The 21,917-nt window shown below is 33.6% G+C and overlaps 1 protein-coding gene across 1 annotated transcript in view; it reads left to right on the forward strand.

Annotated features, from left to right (window-relative positions):
- LOC145239988 (uncharacterized) overlaps positions 1-21,917 on the forward strand; it is a 104,008-nt gene that overhangs the window by 77,491 nt on the left and 4,600 nt on the right. The window contains exons 15-19 of the mRNA XM_080103571.1: positions 4,952-5,031; positions 6,285-6,463; positions 11,359-11,442; positions 14,187-14,268; positions 16,391-16,497. Of these exons, the coding sequence (XP_079959697.1) occupies positions 4,952-5,031; positions 6,285-6,463; positions 11,359-11,442; positions 14,187-14,268; positions 16,391-16,497 (532 nt within the window). The remainder of the gene's footprint in view (positions 1-4,951; positions 5,032-6,284; positions 6,464-11,358; positions 11,443-14,186; positions 14,269-16,390; positions 16,498-21,917) is intronic.

Below are 21,917 nucleotides of genomic sequence, written 5' to 3' on the forward strand. Positions count from 1 at the left end.
ATATATATATATATACGAGGTGGCTTCCATAATTTTCCAGACTTTTTTCGTATGAACACTTTTATTGTTAGTACATACATGAAGCTCTAGTTGCATTTGAACTAATCTCCTATAACTGCAATGCACTTGTACTGCTCCAACAACTTCGGGAAGTCGTCTTGTGCGAGCGTGTCAGTGACCCACATTACAGCCTCTTTCATCTTTTCAATTGTCTCATAACAACAGCCTCTAAGGTTTTCTTTGAGCTTAGGGAATAAGCAAAAGTCACAGGGAGCAAGGTCTGGACTATAGGAGGGTGAGGAACTGTTTTGATGTTCATTTTGGTCAAATAGTCTGTGACAAGGATGGAGTTGTGGACTGCTCATTGGGGCAAACTTTGTGCAAATCTTCCACATATTCAGTTCCGCATGAATAATTGTGTACAGTTCCCACACTGACATCAAACTGTGTGCTTATTATCTCTATAGATACACAACACTTCTTATCCATGAAAGTCTTTATTTGGCCAATCAACTCTGTTGTTTTGACTTCCTTACACCTCTCATCATCCTACACAGACTTTCTACCTTCCTTGAAACTCTTATGACACTCAAAAAACTCATGCTTGATTCATGCAAAATGGTCCAAAAGCAGTCTGAAGCATTCCATACATTTCTGTGGAATTTTTTCCAAGTTTAAAACAGAATTTTATTGCATATCATTCTTCTAAAGTGTCCTCACATCTAGATTGCATTTTTGAAATTCACCAGCTGTGACAATCAGGCTTTAGTAGGGTGTATTCCAATTCCTGCTACAGCTGTTCATTTGAACCTGAAATTATAAAAAAAAATCGGTCAGTCATCTCATAAGATGCATAACAATAGCATACTAAATTTTCAAGAGTCTATGAGAATTTTAAGTGCCTGTACCAAAAAAGTTTGAAAATTTATTTAAAGCACCTCATATTTGTATAATAATCTTTTGTAATTTATTTTAATCTAAAGTTTGTTGCCTTTAAATAAACCACCATCGCTACACAATTATGACAATGTTTCAGTCAATTAGTTATGAATAAATAAAGACCTCGTCAGGCGATAGCAGCCCTTTTTTTTTAAAGATCAAATCCTCAATGAAATGGTGTTCAATAGAATAACAAATTTCACAAAAAGTGCATTTTAAAAATTTCATGATCTCCTAATGATGGAAAGGAAATTGAAAAATAAAAAGAAACAAGCTACTTCGACTCGACTGATGTATCATTTGATGTGTGTAGGATGAGTAATACTGGAAAATCTCCGAAAGTGAAGTTACTTTTTGAAGCCAACAAGTCACTATTAAAATTTAAATCAAAGACAGAATCCATATCCTTTCCACAGCTGGGAAATCCTTCAGATTTGAGTATGGTTTGCTATTCTGATGCTACCTATGCCAGCTTGGAGGATGGTTCCTCACAGGGTGGATTTATCATCTTTGTTTATGGTAAGATGAATAGACTGGCTCCTATATGCTGGTCATCAAAAAAACTTGACTGAGTAACAAAGAGCCCATTGGCATCTGAAACTCTTGCATTCAGTGAAGCTGCTGATGCAGGTGTATTGATAGCTGCCATGCTGCAAGAAATTTTTAGGCAACCCAAGTTGCCTGAAGTACTTTGCAAAACAGACGCTTTGGTAGAGACCTTAAAATCATCAAATCGTGTAAGTAACAGATGTTTGAGAGTTGATGTGGCCAGAGTAAAAGAAATGTTGGTAAAGGAAGAAATCCAAATTGAATGTATCAGGGGACAGGAACAGGTCGCAAACTGTTTGACAAAGATGGGAGCCTCTACTGAAATTCTAAGAGACTTGGTGTGTTAACAAGCCGTTTTCTTTGGTTTTTTTTTGTTTTTTTGTTAATCTTTTTGTTTGTGGGATGCACTAAGAGAACTAACAATTGATATGCTCACACAAGAGGACTTAGATGGGGCCTTCCAGAAGTTGTTGGAATGGTACAACAAGTGTATTACATTTGGAGGAAATTACTTTGAAGGGGACTAGAGTTTCATGTGTGTACTATTAATAAAAATGCCCATATGAAAAAAGTCTGGAAACTTATTGAAGGCACCTCATATGTTGTTTATTCCAAATATTAATTTTTGCCATTTATAATTTAAATACAATTTTGTACTTGTGCATATATGCATAATCTAGAGGTCCAATTTTCACAATTTTATGCATTAAATTAGACTGTATTTCAGCAATAACACGTCAAATGTTGTCTTCCAAGTGGTCTGTTCTGTCTGTTTTATTAGTGTAAATGTAAGACTTTACATATCCTTAAAGAAAATAATCTTATCAGGGTTAAGTTGCAAAAACGATGTAGCTAGTTGACAGGTCCATTTTGTGAAATTATTGCTTCATCAAATGTTTAATCAAATTGATCGTATTATGTACTGTGTGGCATTTTTTTTTTTTTTTTTTTACATGAGGTTCACCACTTATCAAGGCCTGAAGGCTACTCAGGGATAAGGGTTATTGCGTGTACAGTAATCAATGAGATAGTATTGTAGTAATCATTAGTATTGGGTGTTTAGTTAGAGTGTCTTACTTAAGGGGGCGGTTTGTCAGGAGTTTGTTGACTTGAAGACGTCCAAGTTGTAGTCAGGTGGGAAACAGGCAAGCAGCAGAGAGTTCCACTGGCGTGCAGTTCTAAGAAAGAAGCTTTGCTCATGGAATCTACGTTTGGATTTAGGCACAGATAAAGAGTGGGGAAAATTATTGACAGTAGTTTCAGCCAGACAGGTGTTTCTCGTGAAAGATTGGCGAGGGGGGACGAGGGATTGGAGCTCAGACGAGCACCTGCCATGGAAATAACGATAAAACAAAGACAGGCTTGCAACGTCTCTTCTGTGGGAGAGAGGTTGCAGGGAAGAGAAAAGGGCATTCCCCACTAAACCACGAAGTCTATTTTGTACTTTGTCAAGGCAGGATAGGCTGTTTTTAGCAGCTCCTGCCTAGATGTGGCAGCAGTATTTCATCCTTGGACGTACTTGGCTTTTATACAAATAGAGAATTGAATCAGTAGTGAGATATCTTCTGGAGCGGTAGAAGGATCCCACCATTTTCCCAGCGTCCCTGACAACAGATTTGATGTACGTGTTCCATTTCAGATAAGGAGTAAAGGTCAAACCCAGAAGCTTGTCAAAACATGGAGCCTCTCCAAGACGAGAGCCATCCATTTCAATTGATGCCAGATGGGGATCAGAGCATTGATGATGTAAAGATAGAAGCTTGGTTTTGGATGTATTAAAAGTGACCAGCCACCTCTTCCCCCATTGTATCACGCGCTCAAGATCAAAGGAGAGAGAATTAGAGAGAACTTTGTCATTTACGGCCTTTGATGTGTTGCCATAGATGGTCATGTCATCAGCATAGATGTCAACGAATGATTTAAGTATGTGTGTTTGGGAGGTCATTGATGTAGATCAGGAAGAGAGTTGGGCCCAGGATGGACCCCTGGGGGACTCCAGCATTAATACTGTGGGCCTCTGATTTCTGCCCATCAACCACTACTCTTATGAACCGATCAGAGAGAAATGATTTAATAATTGAGAAAACATTTCCAGTAATACTGTAGCTGGAAATCTTGTGAAGTAGGCCCTTATGCCATACCTTATCGAAGGCCTTCGATATGTCAAGAGCAATTGCCCTGGAAAGGAAACCTTTGTCAAGAGATTCACTAATCCTATGTGATATAACCATTAGCACATCTGCTGTAGATCTTGCAGAGCGGAAACCATATTGCATGTCACTAAGAAGGTTGTTTCTGTTGAGGTGGTTGACTACTTCTTTATTTAATATGGATTCCAACAACTTACTCATGACACACAAGAGACTTATAGGTCTGTACTGAGAGGGAGATGACTTTTCATCTGAATTTTTAAATACAAGGCATACTGATGAGGTTTTCCAGGGTGTTGGAAAGCACTTCTCCTTAAGGCAACACTTAAACAGTTTCGTAAGTATGGGGACAAGTTCTGGTTGGAGCTTTTTCAGCACTATAACTGGAATGCCGTCAGGGCCAGTTGCTTTACTGGAATCAAGATTCTTGATTAGCTTGTCGACCTCATGCACAGATATTTGTATATTGCATAGTGTGTTGTCTGTTATAGGAGGAAATACGGGTAGTTGATGGTCATTGTCGCATAGGGTAGAATTAGTTGCAAAGTTCTTGGCAAATAGTCTGGCCTTGTCTGATGCTGACAAGATGACCTCAGGTCCGTTGATGATAGTTGGGATAGAACACACGCTTCTGTTCAAGATCCTGTTTGCTATTTGCCAGAACTGGTGGGAACCAAGCTGCTGCTCAGCTACTTTGGATTTAACAGACTGAGCATATAGCTCTCTTGCATGTTTTATTACTCTTTTACAGTGGTTGCTGGCAGTCCTGAAAGCAGCTTTAGTCTCAGTACATCTATTACGTTGGATTCCATCCTGCTAAAACCACATGATGAATTGCGAAACCAATCTGAACAAGAAAAAGTCAGTCAAACTTTTGTTTAAGAGAAGCCCTGCCACTTACTAATGAAAACATTAACCCATGGAGGGGAAAAAGAATGAATCTGATTGGTTACATAGCTAGACTAAATAACATATGGATATATAAAAATACCTAGTAACAAATTCCTTGCACTTTAGCCTGAAAATTCCCTAGCTTAATTGCCATAAATATATTTTCAAATCTTACTATATATCTTCTCTATATTAATAAAATAAACTTGATTTTTCCCCTCCATTTACTTTTGCTCTTCCAGCATTCACCAGCAAAAATATTTTTCTTCTTTAGAGGTCTTAAACCCTAAACTAACATCCGTTACATATCTCAAGAATTTTGTTTGCTTTTTGACGGATTTAAAGAAAACAATAAGCTGACTTTTCTACCTGGCCTGCCATCTTCAGATGATAAAATTTGTTGTTGTTGTTGTCTTTATCAGAGTGTGAGAATTGTTGGTTCCCGTCTGAAATTCTACATTCAGAGCAGTACAAGAAATACATGTTTAAATATGACATTCAGGTAAGAAAAGTTTTTTTAGTCTGGAGACAACTAGTTTGAAAGAAAAAAGTCTGGCCTTATTTACAATCACCCCTGCTCCCCTTATTATTCTTAGAGTAGGTACTTCAATAGTATATATGCTTAGACTCGCTGTGAATTTGATAAAGCACTTCAAATCTCAAAATAAAGATCAAATAAATTCTTTTCTCATTTCTTTACATGGTCCTTTGCATTATTGAACTCTGGAAAATATTTGACCTTAATAACTGCTAACATATATAAATAGAGATTTTTTCCGTCTTTCGATCAATCACAATTTTTTAAAACGTAATCAAATACATTGCAGAATTTATCTCATTTCGAAATATCAGCGATCTTAACTACTTATAGAAATAGAAAATATTGCATTACTGTAATAAAGTCGCTGACGCTGATAGCAGCAGTTACAAAAAGATATTAAGGTGTTCAGCAAAGCATTGGTGTTTGAGACATGACAAGAGAAGTATGTGTTCAAGGCTTGACTGGTGTTCGGAAAATCATGTGTTCGAGACATGTGGGTGATGTCACAGCATAGATGAAAAGTCACACGTGACCGAAGAAGGAGAAATGAACTGTTTAAATATTAAGAAAAAATTGTGTTGTTGGAAATATTCTATATAAAGGATTTTGTTAAAAAAAGAAAGTGAGTTGCGTTTTTTCCTTTCTTCTGTTTCCTTTGTGACTGTTTCAGATACAACGTGTTGGGTACAAGTGTTAAAATGTAACGACACAAGTAAAAAATGTGTACAATGTTACATTAACATTAATAGTAAATAATAAATTTTTAGCAAATGTCATAACTGGAAATTGAAACCTTGAGGTCTTCAGTCTGATGTTCTGCCAACTGAGCAGTTTGGACTTCATAGACTTATGTCAAGTTTCAAAATATGAATTCAAATATAAGTGATAATAATAAAAATAAAATAAATGGATAAATTTTATCAATAGGATTGGAAATTATTTTAATAGTTCAAAACTATTTTAGTTTAACTACATATCGTATGAAGTGCTTTCACAATTATATAATTTTTCCAGTCTAACAAAAATATGTCACTAGACAGAACATATACTTAGTTATTAGTAAAAACAAAACAAACAAACCAAAATAAAAAATAAAAATTTTATAATTTAGAAATATTTTCTATAAACTCTTCATATGAAAAAGGCTATTAAAAAATTTGTACCATGAAAATAAAAACAAAAAAAAAAAACTGTTTTATTTATTTTTAATTCAGATGGCTGGTTTAGTTGCTCATTTTATAATCAGTGGGGGTCACCACCCATTTGGAAAGGATGGAGAAGTCATTATGAATGGTTGGCAGTTGCATCCATTGACTGAGGAAGCTAGTGATCTTGTTTCAGCCATGCTGTCTGGATTTCCTACTTATCGGCCTGACGTGCAAGATGTTATGAAGTGAGTATAGTATGTTAGGGTTTGTGTTCCTTTTATAGAAGCATTGGTTGAATTTGAATAAAATGAAATACGTATTAGATACATCTGAAGCCGAAACAACGCATTATTACAAAATAAACATATTTATTTTGTTTGAAATTTATGTTGGAATTCATAAATATATTTCAAAGGTAAACTTCATCTTCAGTATGTCCTTTTTTTGTGGCATGTTGTTGTTGGAGCATAAAATCATCAAGTAGAAGTCCATTTGGTGTTTTCACAGTAGTCTTTTCAAGTGTTGGAACGGTACGTTAGTCACGCAAAATTTACGTTAGGGTTTGTGTTCCTTTTATAGAAGCGTTGGTTTAATTTAAATGAGTATAGTATAATAGAGTTATGGAGTAAGCTGATATACATATTGCAAGAATTAATGAACTTACCCAGACAATAAATACAGTTACATCTAAAACATTGTGACAGCCATCAGTGGCATTCATTTGAGGCCGTATGCCAATTGAGGTTTTGATTTCAAATATTAATCTGGTAGAAATTGTCCCGGTGTTTGTTTTACAAATGTGCTGCAGTGAACTTACTGCTCTTGTAGCCACTCAGCGAAAATACCTCTAACCCACTCGACCAGCAACAAATGCAGCTTTTTACTGTAGAGCTCCCTGGATACTAAAATATTTTCTACTCTGATAATTTTTTTTGTTGAACCATTTGTCTTTGAGAGTACCAACACAGGAACAAATGTGAACAAACATCTTACTTCCCATCTCTCTCACTCAGGTCGTCCCTTGTGAATCTGGCACCTATCACAGTAGCCACTTATGCATCAATTGCAATATGTCTAGTTTGGTGTGAATACAAGTAAAAGTAAAATACATTTGGGTTATAGCATTAATGCACTTTTTTCAATAACAAAACATTTTTTATATATATGCGGGATGTTTATACGTACTTGTCTTTTAGAAACAAAGTCACGTTAGCGTTTGGGTGCATGCCATGAGCTTAACATCATTGACTCAAATACTTATATAGGGATTAAGATTAGAAGAGAAAGGAGGAAAAAAAGACAAGAAAAAAGAAAAAACAACAGTGACAATTAGTAAGTTACATTTGGTGAACGTGTGAGTCTTAGAGGTAGCAGAAGAGAGAAAAATTGTCATCATACCAGTGAGATCTACGGCATGACTTTTTCTGGTACAGTGTACTGACAGACAATTCACTGTGTTGGGTGTGTGAAATGAACAAAATAAATATCTTTTTCCTCCACCAAGAAAAGTTGTGTCGAAGTTATCATTGTCCTTTGCCACTGCCTCTACATATAACGTTTTGGGTCTGGTGCAGAGAATGATAAGGTTACATTTTATGTGCTTTCCACTTCTTTTCACTGTTGATCGTCCTGCCTGTCTAAGATGAATAAACTCTTTTTGGAGACATTCACTGAGTTTTCTTCAAGGTTTTATATGGAGAGAAATGACTTAGGAGAGAAAGAGAGACTATAGGTAGAGATTATAATAACATTTGCTTTAAATTACAAGTTTTCTACATTATTATCGGTATCTTGTTCACACAGCTTCTATGGAGAGACTGATTTAAAATCCTTACTTTTCTCTCTGCTCGAAAACTTGAATGTCATTCTTCATCACACACGCACATATATATATATATATATATATATATATATATATATATATATATATATATATATATATATATATATATATATATATATACACGTTTTATTTTTTATTACCATATTTTTCTGTTAAGTTACATTTTTGTTTCGGCTACAATATTTTCTGAGGAAGCTACAGGACGGCCAAAAAAACGGTTGTGTAGCTGAAACAAAAATGTAACTTTACAGAAAATGCGGTAATAAAAAATAAAACACATATTTGCTCTACAACAGTATTGAGCACTTTCTTCAGGTTTTTATTAATTACCATTTCTACTAAATATATATATATATATATTCCAGGTTAATATTTTCCAGGGGTAAAGCAACCAATGAAGTTTTAACAAGAGTGCTTAATACCGAATATATTATAGAATAGGGCAATATATACTTTTTATTTGGTTTGCATAAACATTTATATGTCACTACTAAATGCTTATGTAAAACAGATAAAAAGTATATATATATATATATATATATATATATATATATATATATATATATATATATATATATATTCAACCACTGTGATGAGTTGTAGACGATGAAACATGTGTCAGTGGATAATTATATTTTAAGAATAATACATATGCCACTCCCCATTTGGGGGTACCAAAATTGGTTAAAGGGAAAATTATTCCCAACTCACATTTAGGTAAAAATGCACTTTCGTATATATAATTGAATTCATTCAAAAAGTATCGCAAAACAAAAACAAATAACATCTACATAAAAAACAAAACCGCGATACATTCAGTCGTGCGAGATAGCCTAGTGGTAGGTGGTTACGCTTCACACACAAAAATTCAAGGTTGGTCATAGTATTTGTATGTGAGGATCATGATAACGATTATCAAGATTAAATTTGGGACAGATATTTTGACCCCCCCCCCCAACGAAACGGGGTGTCTACTCCGAAAACTGTTCTTAACAGAGGTAAGTTGGAGGTGTCCATTCCGAAAACATTCTTATCATGAGGATGTTGGGAGTGTCTAGTCCAAAAGCCGTTCTTAACATGAGGAGTTTGGAGGTTAGGCAATACTAACAACAGCCGTACTTAAACTTTTTGTGAGGGGGAGGGGCATGTTTTCATTGGGCAACGCCGGTTAACAGGTCCTGCTAGTAATATATATATATATATATATATATATATATATATATATATATATATATATATATATATAAAGGAGATTAGAACAATAGTCTAAAGAGCAGAGTGTATTTTAATGTAATAGTGAAATTACTAGTTTAATTAAAATACAGGAAAGAAAAAAAACATTACTAAATATATATATATATATATATATATATATATATATATATATATATATATTAATGAATCCTGTGGTATCGAGTCTTACAAATTATTTTTAAGAGGTAATATTATACAAGACAATCCCAGCTGAAAAAAGAATAGCTCAATATACTTTGTAGAGCAAATGGAATTTATAGTTTTTTTATTTAAATTTCATTCAGAAAAATATAATTTTTCAGAATGGAAATTTATTATTTGAACAAATAGTTAAATTAAGTTTAAAAAAAGAAACAAAAAAAAAACAATTCAACAAATTAATTTTGGCATCAGAAAATGGACATAAATTTGTCTAATTCTGATACAGATTCCGATATCCAAAAGAGTTCAGAGTTTTTTCCTTCTAAAATTCTATTAAAATTAAAAAGATGTTTTTTCCTTAACCCATGGATTTTCGATGTAGGCTCATCTACTCAGAGGAAAAGTCATTCTCAAATATTAGATCTAATTCGAAATAATTTTGCTACTCAGCACATACAAAGAAAATATATTAAAAATGACATCTTTTTAATTTTAGTAGAATTTTAGAAGGAAAAAACTCGGAATGACTATGTTCAAATAATAAATTTCCGTTTGGAAAAATTATATTTTTCTGAATGAAATTTAAATTAAAAAAATCTCTCTCTCTATCTCTCTCTCTCTCTCTCTCTCTCTCTCTCTATATATATATATATATATATATATATATATTAGATGTATAGGCAATTATATATATATATTTGGGTGGTCGGATTTCGATCCTGGCTTGTGGCAGTTGCCTGTCTAGCTGCACTGATGAGCTGTGATACAGCAAAACAGTACTGTATGTGGATGACTATAATGCTCCCTATCTTTGGTGGAGCATATTGGGAAGTGATATACAAACTGCTATTTAGCGTATTAAGCGATGCTCTTTGTGTAAACAAATCGAGCAGAGGCATTTGGACGATGTCAAAACATTGTTAATTCATTACCCAAACACCATCAGCCGTATAGCACACAGGTGAGAAGCCTTGACTGTCATTTGGGCGGTCGGGTTTTGATCCTGGTTTGTGGCAGTTGCTTGTCTAGTTGCACTGATGAACTGTGAAACAGCGAAACAGTACTGTATGTCGATGACTATATATATATATATATATATATATAATTGCCTATACATTAATTTAATTAAAAGTTTTGGAGAAACTGCTTAGGCTGGCAATCATTTACCTCTATTATTGTACTAAAGCTGAGTTAATCAAAGTTTGTTTCCTTTTCATATCTTACCTCGCTCTTCCCCCTCTCAGTTCACACAATCCAAATCTCTACTGCCACAACAAGTTCGACCTACTGAGTAACCACTCACCCTTCCAAACACCTTGCTTTAAAACTCTTTTCCATCTCCTCACTTTTACTGCCTCGGAAGGAATCAATGGAAACTTTAAATAGGTTTTGTATTAACATTTTTACATAGTTTGTTCCCATTGCTTATCACCTCATTCCATACACACACCAGTTCATATACCTACTATTATATTAAAGCTTACTTAGTTAATCAATGTTTGTTTCTGTAAGGATGCCTTTCCTATATATTTTGATTGAACAATTATTACGAGTGGAGATATAAATAGAAGGGGGTGGATATCTGATGCTTTTATAAAATTATTTTAATGTTTTTGTCTTTTGTTTGTCTTATGCTGAGGTTAGACATTTCATGAATTACTTACAAGTTTTGTCTGTTGCCGTTTTGCTATTGCCACCTGCCAGGATCAAGTCTTCCGCTTCCTACCATGTGGATTTGGGCTATCAATATCAATGTAGACGTTTCTGACGACTGACGGTAGATGACAGTGAGCATACCATTTGAGATGTTGTTGTGCAAGATACTTTCTCATGGAAGCCTGTAGAGTTAGACAGGCAGTTTTCAACATGAATGAATTAAATTTTTGTTTTTGTCTTTTTCAGGCATCCATACTTTTGGTCAACTGGCAGACGCTTTAAAATGTTGCTAACCATTGGTTCTCACCTCACATTGATTTCACCGTCAGTGTAAGAAGATTCTTCTAGTGTTATTTTCACTTTCAATAAGTTTTATTTATGTTAGGATCAATAGAAAGAACGAGAAATTTCCAGCTAAAGTTACACGACAAATAATGAAAGATGAAAACAGTAAAGTGCTTAAAATACTTCTACAAGTACTATTTTGGCATGTGTTCTTCAGAATTGACTGATTCATTTCAGGCTTCCTTTGTTGCAGCTCTTTTTGATGCGTTGGTCTAATGCTCCTCATCTGTTCAGATACCTTTTTATAATACATCTTATTATTTCATTAGCTTTCAAGAACTTGTAAGCTTGTGGAAATTGCTTCTTTTTTTTTTTTTGCTGACTATTTTCTTATTAATTGTAACCTTGGTCTTTTTAATAGGCATCTTCTGCCTTTCCATCAATCCTTTTATCTTTCATAGTGATGAGATGATTTGAATGTTTTCCCCAATTATGATATACTAGCCGGGGTGGCCGGCGTTGCCTGGGTGTTTGTAGGTGTGTGTTGAGCAAAAAAAAAAGTTGTAGTAGGCAGGCAGGCACGCTCGAACCCATGATGTGAAGGCAGAAAAGAAAGTGGAGGTGTGTCTAAGGGTGTTGGTTGAGGAAAAGGAGGTGCAAAAAAAAAAAAACAAGATGCACCCACCACGATTGTAACGTTACGGGCAGTCGAAATAACGTCTTTTATGCGATGTCGTTGACGCAAGGTTTGAATGACTTGCAAAAATGTCAGCGAAAAAAATCGATCCTTGTAGAAAAGTGCCAAGTTGAGGGTGAAGGAATTAATGTTTTTAGCCAATTTTTCGATATTTGTCGTCTGAAGCTCGAGCTTCAAAACAATACTGATCTCGTGAAAATCCGTCACCTCTGTCGAAAGTTTTAGGCAGATATACAAACATACATACATACATATACATACATTTAAACAGACAGGTGAGATTTATATAATAGATTACTGATTCTGATACAATTACTGATTCTGATTCTTTTAAAATCTCTACATATTGAGCTATAGAATCATGTTTTTTTGTTTGCTTTTTTAATTTTCGGATTACTGCAAGCAAAAACCCATATAATATATCCATATATTTTCTTGAACATAAAAACACACTTGTGGGAAAGGGGAGGGTAATCTATAGATTTTAGTTTAAAATCAATAAATATTTATCATTTTATCATTAGTACTAGCAATAGTTAAATTAAGTTTTAAAAAAAACAAAACAATAAAAAACATTTCAACAAATTAATTTTCACATCAGAAAATAGACATAAATTTGTCTAATTCTGATACAGATTCCGATACCCAAAAGAGTTCAGAGTTTTTATTTGGATTCCGATTAATCATCCCAACACTAATCTTTTTTCTTTATAATTTCTTACACCAAGTGGCTTCATGCCTCTTCTGGAGCAACTTTCAAAAAAGAAAGGATAGGTGTGTGTCTATTCCTGTTAACTACTTTTAGGCTATTATAATTGTGAATGCGAGATTTGTTAGTGAAAAGCTACAAATATTTTATAGTCTAGCTTTTGCGTTTTTATTGACCACATGCATCTTTCCCAGGTACGAGGCAGCCATTTTGAGTGTAGTGTTAGTGTGGATAGCACACACGTGTGCTGAAAGAAATAGGAAAGGGAGTGTGATTTCACATAGATTGAATGGACTTTTGTTTTTAGTTAAAATGAAAATAAAAGTAAAAAGATTTAAAAATCATATATTTTCATAACTACCTGATGAAGACCAGAGGAATAGTTGGCTGAAACATTGTGAAACAACTAAAAGATGAGGATAACAGTCTGTAGTAAATAAATGGATAAATAATACAAATTACTCATCTCAATAAGAATTCCAATTTTCATAAACGTAAAACCACACTTGCGGGAAGCGGGTAAGGTATAGATTTTAGTTGTACTGGTAGGTTAAAATCAATAAATATTTATTGTTTTATCATTAGTACTAGCAATGGTAAATTAGATTTTGAAAAAGCAAACAAAAAAATTCAAAGAATCATTTTTGGTATCAGAAAATAGACATAAATTTGTCTAATTCTATTACAGATTCTGATACCCAAAAGAGTTCAGATTTTTCTGATTTTTTGATTTGGATTCTGAATAATCGTCCCAATGAATGAATTTTTGTTTTTAGTTAAAATGAAAATAAACGTAAAAAGATTTAAAGACATTTAAGATACCAACATCCATTATTTCTGTGTTTACCAACTGTAGAGCAATTGCTGAAGTTATATTTTCTATTGATTTCAAACTAATCGATTCTTTCCAAAATGTAAATTTTCACTTGTGTCCAGAACTCCCTCTATATTAAAATACAAAAATAAAGAAAAATCTGTATTATGTATGTACTATATATCATTTTCCAAAATTCATGTAAAGTGACCAAGTAGCTTTATTTTTATAAAGAAAATCATTTTTAAGTGATTAGTGGTAATTCGTAGACATTACAACAAAAATCTTGCAAGTTTGAATCATTGTTGAGTTATCTTCCTTATTTTTAAAGATTATTTTCAAGATGGTGACGAAAGATAGTCCTTTCTCTTATAGTCATAAACTTTGTTTTAGTTCAAAATAAAGCTACTAGAGCAATTTACGTGATTTTTTGGAATATTATATTTTCGTTCTGTCATGGGTATGTACATCATACAGATTTTTCTTATTTTTGTTTTTTAATAAAGGGAGAACCCTGGACAAGAACCAACATTTAATTTTTAAGCAAAATTTATATTTTGGTTTTTCAGTCTTGAACTTTCGGAAGATGCTCGAAAATATCTCTTTGAATTAATCAAGATTCTTGATTCTGACAAACAATTCCAGGAATGGGTGAATATTTTACCATTTTCTTTGGGATTTATTTTTTTTCTGTATATGTGCATAGGAAGTAAAGTTCTGTTGTATTCATTATTAACTAGCAGGGCTTCCCAGCATTGCCCGAGATGCAAATGTAACACATTTCAATTGGAACATTTATCTCTCTCTTTCTCCCTTCCTTTTTTCCCTCTAACCTTCCCTCTTAATTCTCCACTCAGTCATTAGGGTGTTCCAATGAAGCACATCGTGTCACATGAAAATTGCTTAGCAGCATTTTAGCTTTTGCCTCCTCCCCTCCTCCACCCGATAGGGCAATCTGCCAAGTGGATATTCATAGTTTGCTTTGCTTGCTCAATCTTATATAATCTTGTTCAATATGTAGCAGTAAACAAAGATCTCAATATCAGCATCTTATTTCAGCCAATCAGAATGTAGAAAATATATGCCTCCACAATAGTTCCAAGAAAGTGATGTTACAATATTTTGCATAAGTACACTTTAATTTGCCAGAAGTGTTTTTTCTTTTTTGTTTTCATTTTTGGAAGAGTTGTGCTAGCAGAAAGGGAAGGCAATCCAAAATTATTGGTTGCTTTTTTTAACCAAACTTTTCTGGTAATTTAAGACAAAGTCAATAAAGTAACAAAGTATCACAATAAAAAAACATTAAATAATGAAACATTTATTGAACTTAATTGAAATTCTTAAAAATTTAGCAACAATATTTCAAAATAAATTCTATTTAATGTTTTCAAATAAAATGTTTACATTCTATATTTCAAAATGATTCTTTTCAAAATAAATATTTTTATAATGCACAAATATAACATTCAGTTTAGAATGTTATGGAATGTATTGTATGATTCTTTTTTTGAAAAAGATAAATATCTTTAATAAAATAAAAGTAAAAATTTGAAGAATTGTTACATTTATTTTGGATTGTCTCCCCTTTCAGCTAGTATAACTATTCTGAAAATGAAAGTGCATTTATGCCGAATGTTTTGTACTAGAAGCTGATTGGTTTCATACTTAAACCCAAAACATCAATTTCTAGTATCAGTTTCCAGTTTCTCTCAGACTGACCACAAGAGAGCACAAATTAAAATATTAAAAATATTGTAAAAGAGCGCTGGATAGATACAGTTTGTAGCATTTATTGTAAGAGTATAAATGAATAAAGGACACACATATAGCAGTGAAAATAAATGAGTCACCCTTTATCAAAGTCGAAAAGCCAATCAAGGATAAGAGTTAATGTATTTGACAGGTTGACAGTGAGACAACACCATGACGTCAGCCAGGAATATGTTTTCCCCTCTTCACCAAAAACAACATAGTCCAGGCCATTTTTGAAATGGCCTTTTCCCTGTTAACTACAGTATGCTGTTGGTCTTGTACAGTTATAGGAGGTGCACTTTCCCAGGCTTTCGATTCTCTCTTTTAAGAAGGGGTTAATTTATTGCTAATCGCCTGAGACGCCCCTACCAACAGGGCTACTCAGGCACTTTTGTAGGCCAGAGTGCTCCTCCTCTGCCACTTTTAGACACTTGTATCACTTCTTCCTGCTATGGGAGGGAGATACATAACATTTATTGTGTTCTACAGATGAGTAATTCTTGGAAAGAAATTTTACGCATGAAAGTTTCATGTAGTTTTAGGTACACAGAGGAAAAATGGAAAATTATTTACAATGATTGTAGATAGACAAGTTTTTGCTGTGATTGTTATGCAAAGAGTAGAGAAAGACTAACAACCTTTCTTTTGTGAGAAAAAGGTTGTATGTAAGAGAAGAGGATCGCCTCCCCACTAGATTTCAAAGTCGGTTTTGTACTCTGTCAAAGCAGGAAATAGTGCCCTGATCAGCACCTCCCCAGATGTGGCAACAGTACTCAACCATAAGACTGATGTAGGTAGAGGATTATGTCAGGAGTGAGAAACTTTCTGGAGCGGTAGAATGATTCAACCATTTTCCAGTAAGCTTCAGATTTTAGTAATATAGTTCCACAATATCTATGGTTGAGCTTCTACTGTGTAAGAGTATGAGTACTACTGATTTTTTTTAAGTAGTAGTAGTGGTAACAATATGCAACATACACAAAAGAGCACAACCAAACTCCTATTGTTTTTGATTTTTCAGAAAAGCCTGATTGACAAAACCATTAATGGGGAATTGAAGAAATACAAGAACACGCTTACAGGACTCATCTTATTTATTTATAACACATCAAATCAATGGAACCAAATGTAAGTCAAAAGTTGTATATATTTATATATATAAATATATATAGATTTGTTATTGTTGTTTTTTCAAGCGATACATACGGTTAATATTGGCTCCGCCTCGAAGCTCATTTTTTTATTTACTTAGAAAGTCGCCCTTTTTAATTTGTTTGGACGTATATAACATTTTTTATTTTATTTATTATTTTTAAAACAGTAATCTACGTACACACGTGTTTCAAGGTCGTTACCTCTCATCAGCGTAGTTCAACTGTTTCCAGGGATCAAACCCCAGACCATGTTTACCACAGTCCGATGCCTTAACCGTTAGGCCACAAACCCTAGATTAATTTTACTGTTTATTTTTATCGCTTATAAATTTAGATTTGTTATTGTTGTTTTTTCAAGCGATACATACGGTTAATATTGGCTCCGCCTCGAAGCTCATTAAGGCACCGGACTATAAATATATATATATATATATGTTTATTGTGTTCTTTATTTTGTTGTTCTTAAAGGGAAGCAAAGGGATCTTAAGTTTGATCAGCATCCAGAATTCCAATATTTCTAGATACTACTTCCTTCTACATCTTCATAAAAATTATATGTTTATGACTCAGTTATTCACAATTCATGAACAACTTTAGTTATATTTACCACGTATGCTTTGTAGTTTTCTCACTGTGTTGTTACCACAGTTGCCAAAAGCAAAACAATAAACAATGAGGAAAACTCAGATGACTACAGCCAAATTTTTCTGTTTAACAATCCACAGACAGCTGTATTTGTATCTATCATGTATGCTTTTTAGCATTCGAGCTGTATCGTCACCATAATTAATATTAGTTAACAACACACACCACTGTGGAATGCAGTATTATATATATATATATATATATATATATATATATATATATATATATATATATATATATACAAGCAAACATTTAATAAAACATGTTAAAAAACACTTTGAAATGAGTTAAAAACATATTTAATCTGAAAAGGAAACACTAGATAAGTAGATAGTCCTTAATCCGCGGAGTTTCGAAGAAATACTTTCCTTCTCATCAGAGGGTAGGAATTTATATATATATAAAATAAATATGTATTAGATACATTTGAAGTTAAAACAATGCATTATAACAAAATAAACAGATATTTATTTTGTTTGAAATTTATATTGAAATTTATGAATACATTTCGAAGATACACTTCATCATCAATATGTCTTTCTTTATTTTTTTTTGACTTTGAATAAAATAAATACGTATCTAATACATATTTATTTTATCAAGGAACACAAACCCTAACGTGAATCCCACGTGACCAACGCACCATTCTGACATTTGAAATGACTATCGTAAAAACCACAAACGGACTTCTATGCTCCAACAACAACATGGCAAAAAAAAGAAAGAAAGAAAGAGACATACTGATGATGAAGTGTATCTCCGAAATCTATTTATAAATTTCAATATAATTTCAAACAAAATAAATATCTGTTTATTTTTTATTCAATTTATTTATTTTATTCAAACTCAACCAGCGCTTCTATCAAGGAACACAAACCCTAACATATATTTTAGTGATGGGACGATTCCAATATTTTTCCCGATTCCGTGCTAAAATCCTGATTCCAATTCTTTATAAATCTCTAATAATTTAACTAGAAGATTGTTATTTCCCCCGATTTTCGTAAAAACACATGTTAAATATGCAGATATTTTCCTAAACCTCAAAATACACTTGTGGGGGATGATCTATCGATTTTAGCTTTACTGGTATTTTAAAATCAATAAATATTTATTATTTTATCATTATTACCAACAATGGAAGATTTTTGTTTAAACAAAATCAAATAAAAAAAGACAATTGAAAGAATCGTTCTGGCATCGGAAAGTAGGCATCAATTTTTCTGATTTCGATACTGATTCCAATATTCTTAAATCTACTGATTTTTCTGATTCCTGATTAATCATCCCAACACTAATATATATATATATATTTTTTCTGAGGAACATAAATCTGTCTCTGATGAGTTGTTTAGTGAATTTCCACCATTCAATGAAACACATGTAAGACACACCATATTAACAATAAAACACTATGAGTGTGAAATAAAAAGATAATTAAAAGAATCATTTTTAGCATCAGAAAATAGACAATATCTTTCCTGATTCTGACTTTTTTTTTTATAAATCTCTATATATTTAACTGTAGAATTGTTATTTTTCCCTATTACTGTAAAACCACACGGTAAATGTGCATATATTTTCTCACTTGCAAGGGGGTGATCTATAGGTTTTAGTTTTACTGATAGTTTAAAATCTATAAATATTTATTATTTTATTATTACACCCAGGATTGGAAGATTTTTTTTTTAAACAAAATCAAATAAAAAATAATTAAAGAAATCATTTTTGGTATTGGAAAGTAGACACAAGTTTTTCTGATTCCAATACTGATTCTGATACTCCTCCAAAATTCCGATTTTTCTAATTTCCATATTAATCATCCCAACACTAGTACTTATACAGGGGCTGCCAGTTATAATAAGACAAAATATAAAATATATAAAGTCAAATAATATTTCTGCCATAGTAAAAAAAATATTCAATTTCCTCAAATACCCTACACACTCTGTACTTTATATGGAATACAAGATTTCAAATTTAACATCAGTTTTTAAAGAAAAAATAAGAATTTGATAGAATGTATATTTGGATGCGATTGATGTGCAGTAACATTCTTTTTATTATTTTTATTTTCTTACAAGGTAGTCACCACTTATCAAGGCCTGAAGGCCAATCGAGGATAGAGGTTAATCAGTGTACTATGGTCACTGAGACAACGGCATAGTGAATGTTAGTGGTGGAAATTGGGTAGAATTTGATTATTTAAAAGGATGGCTCAACAAAAACTTGTTTACATTGGACTTGAAGATGACTATATTGTAGTCAGCTGGAAAACAGGCCAACAGAACAGAGTTCCACAGGCGTGTAGTTCCAGCAAAGAAGCTTTGTTCATGGAATTTGCATTTAAATTTAGACATAGATACAAATTGGAGGAAATTGTTGATAGTGGTTAAAGATAGATAAATGTTTTTTTGTGAAAGTTTGGCAGAAGTTGGACCATAGATTGAAGCTCAGGCGAGCACTTGCCAAGAAAATAATGATAGAGCAGACAGGTTTACAACATCTCTTCTATGGAAAAGGGAGGAAAAAATGGCATCAATTACTAGGTTTCAAAGCCGGTTTTGAGCTCTGTCAAGGCAGGATCAGGTGCTCTGAGCAGCTCCTGCCCAGATGTTGTAACATTATTCCATTTTAGGACATATTCAACTTTTATACAGGTAGAGCATTGTATCGGGAGTGAGATACCTTCTGGAGTGGTAGAATGATGCAACCATTTTCTAGTGAACTTGGAAACAGATTTAAGTATACCATTTCAGGTCAGGAGTAAAGGTCAGGCCCAGAAGCTTGTCAAAGCAGGAAGCTTCTTTGAAATGAGAGCCACTCATATCAATTGTAAAATATCAATACTTCTAATGTTGTTACCCTTAAAAACTAATCTGGATAATCCTTATTTTACAAAAAACCTTTAGTCAGGAGACAAAAATAAAACTAAAGAGGCCTCCAAAGCTCTGATAAAACCATCCCTTCTTGAGTCTACATAAGAATTACGTTTGGACTAATTTACAGTGATGTTTTTGTTTGGTTTGTTTTTTATATGTTGTTACAGTTGAAGCTACTCTATATACTTTTATTTTACAAGAACAGTTTCAGTAAAAAGTCAACACATAAAACTAAGGAGGCCTCCAGAGCTTTGTTGAAATGATAAAGAAGGCTTGGGCCAGCGATCAGTTTTTCAAACTTATTGGAATTGCCATTCAAAGTATTCTTTGTTACCTAGGTGGAGTTCAAAATTGACCCCCGAAATCTAGAGCTCTTCTGTTCCGTTTTGTCACAGAAGAGACATTACTAGTATTTGTCTACTCTGTTCTTATTTACATGGAAAGTACTCAACTGAGCTCCAATCTGGGAATCATCTTTGCATTTAATGTGTAGTAAGAATTCGTTTTTATACAATAACAAAAACAAATTTCCTATCTTCTTCCATGTGGTTAGCATCAAGCAGAATTTCCACAAATTTACAAGGGTTGGGAGGTGACGGTGGTCAAATGGTTGAAAACATGGACTGGCAAGCTGAGTGTTCCAAGTTCAAATCCAGTTTGTCCCACAAAATCATTTTCACTTAGGACGTTGGCAACTTTCACGTGGTTCCTCACGTAATTTCCAATGTCTTTCTAGAGAGAATTTTGACTAGAAAAATATCAGGGAAGCCAATGCTAACAATAGAATCTTCGGATTCATATGATATTATGATGTTGACTACAAAAGTTTCTCATTTGGAATGCATTACCACAGGACTGTTTTCCGGCATGGTCGTCTTTAAATCCAATGTCAATAGATTCCAATTATGAAGTGCCACCACAAATATTCAAATTTGGTTCATTCCAGCAATCATTCTGCTATAACCCCCACTAACCAAAAATCACGAGGTTGTATGCTCAGCAACCGAGAAGGCTAACATGCTTGCCAGTCGGTTTGCCTCAAACTCCACACTGGACCCCTCCAACCACCCCCTACCTGAATTTCCTATGCGGACAGATACCACGCTAAACGATCTGAAAATCAACTCTGCTCAGATGCATGCTATCATAAAAAATCTTGACACTTCAAAAGCATGTGGACTCGATCTCAACCCAGCTGTGCTATTAAAAAAGTGCTCAGCCGAAGTAGCTCCAGTTCTCTCCAAACTCTACAACAAATGCCTTAATGAATCATGCTTTCCTGCCTGCTGGAAAACTGCTTCTGTGGTACCAGTATTCAAGTATTTTGGTGAAAGAACTGACCCATTAAATTATTGCCCCATTAGCCTCCTCCCACTTTTTGCCAAAATATTTGAGAACTTAATTAACCATGCTCTAGTCCATCACCTTACAGATGCTAAACTTCTGACTGACCAACAATATGGATTTAGACAAGCCCGTTCCACAGCAGACATCCTAACTGTAATCTCTGAATGTATATACCATTCACTGGACAAAGCGGGGGAGGACAGAGCGATAGCTCTAGATATATCTAAGGCTTTTGACAGGGTATGAGGGTCTCCTCAGGAAAATTAGATCATCACTGGTAGAATACTTAACGTAATTAAATCCTTCTTAGATAAGAGAAAAATCCAGGTTGTCCTCGACGGTCGTACATCGAAACAACATGATATAAATGCGGGAGTTCCCCAGGGGTCTATCCTTGGACCTCTACTGTTCCTGATATTCATAAATGACCTCCCTGACAAAATTGCCTCTGAGATGGGTATATATGCTGATGACATCACACTCTATAACAGGCACGACAGGAAAACAAATGAACACATAT

Source organism: Euprymna scolopes, chromosome 2 (assembly GCF_053919585.1).
Source record: "Euprymna scolopes isolate OS-2025 chromosome 2, ASM5391958v1, whole genome shotgun sequence".
Lineage (NCBI taxonomy): Eukaryota > Metazoa > Mollusca > Cephalopoda > Sepiida > Sepiolidae > Euprymna > Euprymna scolopes.